Source organism: Panicum virgatum, chromosome 3K (assembly GCF_016808335.1).
Source record: "Panicum virgatum strain AP13 chromosome 3K, P.virgatum_v5, whole genome shotgun sequence".
In the NCBI taxonomy this organism is placed as follows: domain Eukaryota; kingdom Viridiplantae; phylum Streptophyta; class Magnoliopsida; order Poales; family Poaceae; genus Panicum; species Panicum virgatum.
Genome location: NC_053138.1, coordinates 62,293,495 through 62,300,428, shown reverse-complemented (window position 1 = coordinate 62,300,428; position 6,934 = coordinate 62,293,495). Strand labels below are relative to the sequence as shown.

Sequence of the window (6,934 nt, the reverse complement as noted above, 5' to 3'; positions counted from 1 at the left end):
CGGAGTCTCCAGAAACATGGCCACTGGCTACCGGCCGGATACCCAACGACCTAAACAGAATTCACTGTGCACAACACCAATAATAGTGTGTGCACGCATGGGCCAAACCAACTGAAGCCTACCATGCATGGTTATTATTAATATAATACAATTCAGGACTATACTACGTGCATGGTGATTTTTTTTTTTGGATAGCTTTGGGACCTGAATTGAACCACAACACTGTAACCAATTATATACGTCGTTCATGGTGCTCGTAGTAATGATGTGAGAACTAATCAATACTAGAGTAAATTTCAAAAGAAATACACTGCATCCGTCCGGACCGGAACTGCATGCAGCGCGATGCGGGAGAGGTAGATCGAAGGCGTCGACGGCGGTGCGCCCCGCGGCGAGGCTGCGGTCGAAGCCGATGCAGGTCTTCTTGCCCGTGTACTTGACGGCGAGCAGGTAGAGGAAGAGCGGCCCAATCGGGGTCTCTCGTCTGTTGGGCTTTTTTTTTGGAGACGAGGGCACGAGGCCCAATGCAAGTGGCAACCGCAGCAGCAGCATCCATCTTCTTCACCCGCCCGGTGCCTCGGCCGCTCGACGCCGCCGCCCAGACGCCGAGCCGCCGTCACAGGCTCCGCGCCGCGGGTAGCTGGGGAAGCTGCCGCCACCCTGCCTGCCGCCGCCAACAATCTCCTTAATTTTCTTCACTCGCGCCTGCACCAATCCAGATCTGACTGAGTTCTCCTCGCCGTCCGTCGAGGTATGCATTCTTCCGCCGCGCGGGCAAGCACCTAGCTTCCTCACCCTCTTCTGCATAGGCTTCGCTTACTGGCTACTGGATTAGCATTGGGTACTCGTTTCGCTGTTGAGTCTTGTTGGCGCCGATGAACGGATGGCGCCTTTAGCTATCGAGCCAGAGGTTGTAGACGTATTTTTGCCGTGGTAAGGATGCATGCAAGTAGCGATCGATATACTGAACTCGCCGCGTCCTAGCTTGTTGTTTTGATTGGTTGAGGTAGTCAATAGCACCCCATGAAAAAAAAATTCTTTCTAGCGAGGCATTTTTTTGTTTTGCTTCCTACTATATAAATAATTTTAGTTTGTTCTTTACTTCAAAAAAAAATTAGTTTGTTCTAACGGCACTGCGATGGCTAGTTACCCCCAATTTGAGTGTACGCTGAATTGAATGGATGGATTTTTTTTCTGAGTATGTTCACAGGCTTGGAATGAACTAGTTTGGGTTTACCTAGGTGAGCTGCTTGCACATTGCAAAGTTTTATTCCCTTTTGTTTCTTATATGATTCCCCAAGCTATTTTCTGTTATTCTGTTATGTTGTTATCCTTATTTTGTTGTGCTCTTTCGAACTGCACCAGAAAAAGGGATGGCACTGGATCTCAGTTCATTGGAGATGGTGGCCCTGCTGGAGACGCCAACTGGTTTCGCTTTCTTCCATGTCTACGAGAATTTATGCAAAGGACCAAAGGTATGTATACACCCATTTTAAGCCGCCCTTGCTTGCAGGTCAATCACTTTAATTCAACTTCTTATGATCCTTCTCTGTGTTACTGCAGAATCTGTGGTCGTGGTTTATCAATGATGAAGTTGCTGATAATGTTTGTACTTCTAATTCTACCTTGTTTTCACTAGCACTGGCTCTGGTTGCCTTCTCTTATTTGCATCGCACCCAGGATTGATCATATAAGCCATGTGCTTGCTTTAAAGTTTTAATAGTTTACCGCCTTGGCTATCATCGACTTTAGTTCGTGACTTGTCATCAAGACTACACTGCAAAACAACTATAACGCAGTAACCTTGTTACACTGTAAAATAATAATAATGAAGTAATCTGTTGGGTGGATGCAAGGTCGATACTGTGTTTCATTTGTGAGTTTTCTTGTCAACAATACTCTGTAACTGTTCTATCTAATATCATGCAACTTTTCTTACCAGGTTATCTTTCTGCTTGAGTTCATAAAGTTTGAAGACAAGTCTGTTGCGTGGAAAAGTGGTGGTCCAGGTTTGCTTCTTACTCGTGCAATCAAAAAATACTGTGGCAAAAGCATACAGCTGATTGTTGGGGATGTAGAGCTTAGAGGTGTCATCAAGTCCAATTTGGTCAGTAGATGTCTTTTTAGTTGTTTTTTTTATGTCTTTGCATTTGCATGAATATTCCTGTTTACAACTCAGTTACTTTATCTTGCTAGAATGTCAAGTGCTTTGAAAACGAGGATGTTATTTTTGAACTGATGTGGGGGTTAAAGCATGTTCTGTCTTATTACGTTCGCCAAGAAAGAGGCAACATCACTCTCGAGTATCGTCTCCCATTATCTCAAGGACTTAAAGACTGCATGAGTAAATATGAAGTCATTATTCCTACAGAAGCAGTAAGAACTGGACTTTCTTGCAGTTGCCCAGTTGTACTCTTCTTTAGTGTATAATTTTCATTCTTCTGGTTTTGTGCTTTACTGCTGTGCGGTGCCCTGTTGTCATGCCTTCTATATATAGATGCATGTGGTGACATGGAATAGTACTCTCTCCATCTTAAATATATAACATTAAAGGACAGCAAATTAGTTCACTCCTTTAAAACTGAAACTAGTCAAATGCTATTTAAGGATGGAGTGGAGCTATAGTATTTAGCTAATTATCCCATGCTCCTTTTGAAATCCAAACTAGTTTAACTCAGTTTTTGGTTGACTGAACCTGGAGAAAACATATCTTGCACTGGACCTGGAGAAAACATATCCTGCAAAGAGTTCTGCATCTCAGTCTGACATTGTCAAGGATAAATTTGTAATGCTTGTTTGTCTTGTGTTTTTTTTTGTTGTGTTGGATGCAGCTGCTTTGAATTATCATTTTCCTAGGTTCTCTTTTGATCATGTTCATGTAATGCTTCTCTTTTTGATCATGTTGTTTATCCAATCCAGATTGATAGAACATTTGTAGGCTGTGCTAGTGCATTGCATCGATGTGATGTACTGTTGGAGCATTACAGAAAGAGGCTGCCTGAGATATGTGAACCGTTTCTTCCTGGTATTCGTGAAATTGTCAATGGTGACATACCCTATGCAGAAGTTGTGGCAAAGATTCTGACCCCTGACAGGGTTCAAGATTGTAATCCCTTCGAGGTAGATGAATTCATCTGTCTTGATAATTTGCAGCAATTTATTATGGAATAGTATCAATTAGTGCTATTGATGAAATAAAATGTTTTATGGGATCTGATACAGGGGTTGTCGGATGATGTGGTAAAGAAGATAAAGGATGTTGCAGCAAACAATGCAGGAAAAAAGGTTGATCGTGCCAAGCATCGTCTTATATATGGCATTGCTCGTGATGTTAGGAAATTTCCAGGATATAGAACGGATTTGCTTCAGACACTCAAGTCTTTGGCTGATAAACGTTCTGGTCGGCAAAAGAGGAGCCAAACTGAGATACTTAACGGACAAGCGGCCAAGATGGATACCGTGCTGGTGCTAATGCTAATGGTGTATGCGTGAAAAAAGCGAGGCAAGAGGGTGATGGTGTTAGGGCCCAGGAGCCGGCCCAGGCGTAAGCACAGGCGCCAGGCCCGGCGTGGATCACATACCAACGTCGGCGGCGACACACGTATGGCTAGAAGGCCACAATTTTATTTCCTTAGATGTTTTAGTTATATTTTCATAAGTTGGTTGTGATACTTTGTAAGTTAAATACCCCTAGATTCATTGGGAATCAGGCAAGCAAGGCATTAATCTTTGCCTAGCCTCAAGGGGCCGCCAAAACCCTCTCTCCCTTCCCTGCGCTCACGCCCAAACTCGGTCATGTTAATGTTACATACTTTGCTGGGCTTGGTAGAAATCCCCCAGCGTAAGACACAGTCTTTCGATGAACCTGAACCCGATGTGTACGATGTGCTTTGTAGTTTGTTACATTCGTTCCTGTGCAAATTGGTTTGTACCTACCTATTAGTTGCATTACAAATGTGCTTTTAGTTGTAGGATATAATGGCAGACACAACCATTTTTTTTAAAATATTAGTAAACAGGAATTCATATATTCGTAAAAATCTAACAAACAATATTTTTGTATCAATAGAGTAATCCTTTATACTAATTAAATCAAAAAAATTAACAAGACGCGCTGCACCGCCGGGAGTTCGTCGCAGGAGGAGCCCGACGCGACGGCGTAGAGATCCAGGGCACACAGCTCGCCGGGCATGCCGAACCAACCACATCTTCAGCTCGACGTACTGTCTGTGTGGTCGCCGCGCGCGGGCATGCAGCTTGCCGCCGAACATGGCGGAGTCCACGTCCGGGTGGATCTCGAAGCAAGTCGGCCATGGCGTGCGCGGCGGTCCGGGGGACGCAGGCGGCAACGTAACGTACGTGCGCCCCTTGGGCGCTCAGGAAGGAAGGAGTGCGACTCGGCGTTGTACAACGTACGTGTGGCGGCCGGCGCCGGAGCAGAGGATCTTGCTCGCCGTGCCCATGAGTAGTGCGAACGCGTTCTTCAGCCTGTCAGGAGAATAAACCACAGATGCAGGCGGCGACAGAGGGAGGGCGCCGGCGACACGCCGCCGTAGGCGGAGAGCGGCGACGGCGGCTGAAAGCCAACAATTACAATTAATGGGGACGAAAATAACAGGTGAGCGTCAACAATGGGCTGAAAGAAGAACCGGGCTCTGTAAACATAGGCGGAACGTGGCGAAATTGATGGATCGGTTGGGCCTCCTGAGCTCAATGTTCGTGGGCTAACATTAGAGTCAAATTACTGTTCAGCCCACCGTGTGTTGCTCTTTTTCTTTTCGCCGGCCGTTAGTTGTTCTCTGCCCATCTTGTGCTTGTTATCTGTGTATAGTAGTATACGTGCTCAGTCTTTAAAGATGCTTATAGGGGTAGAGTTTGTGTATGTGTGTTCATAGGGGTGTGAGTGTGCGTGCGTTGTGAATGTCTAAGTTGTATTGTGTAATCTAAAAAAAATAGCTAGTGCAACACGCTCAGATGTGACACTCATTGCAGCTTGACGTTCAACAACTGCAGAACACGATAATTTTGATTATTAGGAATCAAGCAGGTCTACCATGCTAAACTATACTGTAAAAAGTTCTGACCTAGCTAGGGCCTATATGTCCATCACATCAGATACCAGCAGCCATGCATTCAGCTCAGGAAAATTTGCAGCCTCTCTCAGTCAGCTCTCAGTCTAGCTAGCTGCTGGTGCCTCATGTGGCATGCGATCTATGTTAGGTCCATGAAATAGGGATCCTGCCGCAAGGTGTGTAGCATCCATGTGCCCCTCACACACACCACATAGATCAACTCTGAACTGACCTAACTGTCTAAACACGCCCTGGGAATGTGAGAGCATGCTGCAGACCAAAAACAAATGAATGAACCGTGCACAAACAAAAACAATGTCTTTATTGTCTCGTGTGGCTGGCATTGCTTCATTCCAAGGATACTAGAGATCCAAATGGATGGAGATGGATAGAGTTTCTGTTCCATATATGTGAACATCCATCATTGCACCACATGCATGTCTAGCTAGTTTGTGTTGCACATGCACACATGCATGTTTTAATACTATATAATATAAGATCGATGGATGGATCGAGAAGTCGTATAGTAGAATAGCTGACTAGCTGCTACATCTAGGCATCACTAAAGAACCAGCAGCCATGGTTCTGCCTGGATCGAAAAAGCAGTTTCAGCTTCAAACTTGTGGCTGCCAACACTTGACGCACATGCATTGATGTTGATTTGAAGGCCGCATTTTCGCGTAGAACAAAGTAGCCATGCAAGATCGACCATCCACACCTAAGTCAGAGTACTATGTTCTCGGCCACATGCATGCTTGTAAATAACCAATTCGAGCATGACCTTTGCTTGGACAGAAGCTGCACACACGGGTATGAAACAAATTAAAGGAGAGGCTGGGCAAGCCTAGTAGCAGTAGTGGTAGACTGGTAGTAGTGTGCAGCTCTTGCTTGTGCTCTTGACTAAACCAACTGCATGCTATGGACAGATACTAGGAATTCGTGGCCATTGGCGACAAGAACAGAGTTACTCGATTCGAGCTGATCTCTTTTAATTTTTGCTGCCATCTTCTTTCACTACTAACTCATATGCAAAAGCGCTGCTCTGTTGGGACTCGCATGTCGCATCTGTATGCTACGTGCCACTTAGCCGCCTGTGACGCGTGTGTGTTTGGGACTGGATGCTAGCCCCTGCATTTTTTTCACTGTACTGTTCTTGTAAAAGGCAACGGGTTCATGGTGTGGTGGATGTGGCCTTATTAGTTATTTATCAGGCCACTTAGTGCTCCTGGTACATGCTGATTCTGGTATGTGATTGAGAGACCGAAAGGGCGACCAGAGGGGGGGTGAATGGGAGCCGATAAAAAATTATCGCAAACAGAAACTCGGCTTAAAATCCCTAGTGCTCACCCAACCCAAGAGTCCTAGATGAAGTGCAGAATAGCTATAACGGAGCTACACTTACACAAAATAACCCTAGGAACAAACGAGAATAGATCAGATAAAGAACGGCAATGAGACAGCGGAAAACAGCACGGTATATGAACACCGGTTGAACCGACGAGTATAGAATTGACCTCGTCGGTTTAACCGACGTCACAGAGCCGGCAGCAGGGTGAAAGTGAGCACCGGTTGATTCGACGGATGAGTTTGAACAGCGTCGGTTCAACCAGTGTTACACACCGGATGATCCGGCAAAATCAAAACCAATCGCCGGTTCAATTGTCCAGAGAGAGCACAAAATTGAAATTCAATGCACCGGTTAAACTGACGAATTCAAATTCAAAGCACCGGTGCAGTTGTCCAGAGAGAAGGTAAAAACAACTACACCGATCACCAGTTGAACCGATGTCCACCAAAGCCTATACGCCGGTCAAACGGCCAGAACAGCCGTAGAAAGACACTCGCCGGTTTAACCGGTGAAC

General features: G+C 45.4%; 1 protein-coding gene across 2 annotated transcripts; it reads left to right on the top strand.

The window, feature by feature from the left end:
• Positions 1 to 523: 523 nt before the first annotated feature.
• Positions 524 to 3,730, top strand: LOC120700159. 2 transcript variants are annotated; one of them, XM_039984364.1, is made up of 8 exons: positions 524 to 751; positions 1,211 to 1,241; positions 1,366 to 1,475; positions 1,564 to 1,605; positions 1,943 to 2,107; positions 2,197 to 2,376; positions 2,920 to 3,120; positions 3,223 to 3,730. In XM_039984364.1, the coding sequence occupies exons 3-8, from the start codon at positions 1,374 to 1,376 to the stop codon at positions 3,490 to 3,492; spliced, it is 960 nt and encodes a 319-aa protein (XP_039840298.1). In that variant the 5' UTR covers positions 524 to 751; positions 1,211 to 1,241; positions 1,366 to 1,373; the 3' UTR covers positions 3,493 to 3,730. The 2 variants fall into 2 exon arrangements, with proteins under 2 accessions (XP_039840298.1, XP_039840297.1); XM_039984363.1 differs by lacking the exon at positions 1,211 to 1,241.
• Positions 3,731 to 6,934: the final 3,204 nt, after the last annotated feature.

What these genes read in the sequence shown, in the direction of transcription:
- LOC120700159 (XM_039984363.1), top strand. Translation starts at nt 1,374, where the DNA reads ATGGCACTGGATCTCAGTTCATTGGAGATGGTGGCCCTGCTGGAGACG. An exon ending in ATGATGAAGTTGCTGATAAT is followed by an intron (nt 1,606 to 1,942) that starts GTTTGTACTTCT and finishes TTTTCTTACCAG; the next exon opens with GTTATCTTTCTGCTTGAGTT. An exon ending in GTGTCATCAAGTCCAATTTG is followed by an intron (nt 2,108 to 2,196) that starts GTCAGTAGATGT and finishes TTATCTTGCTAG; the next exon opens with AATGTCAAGTGCTTTGAAAA.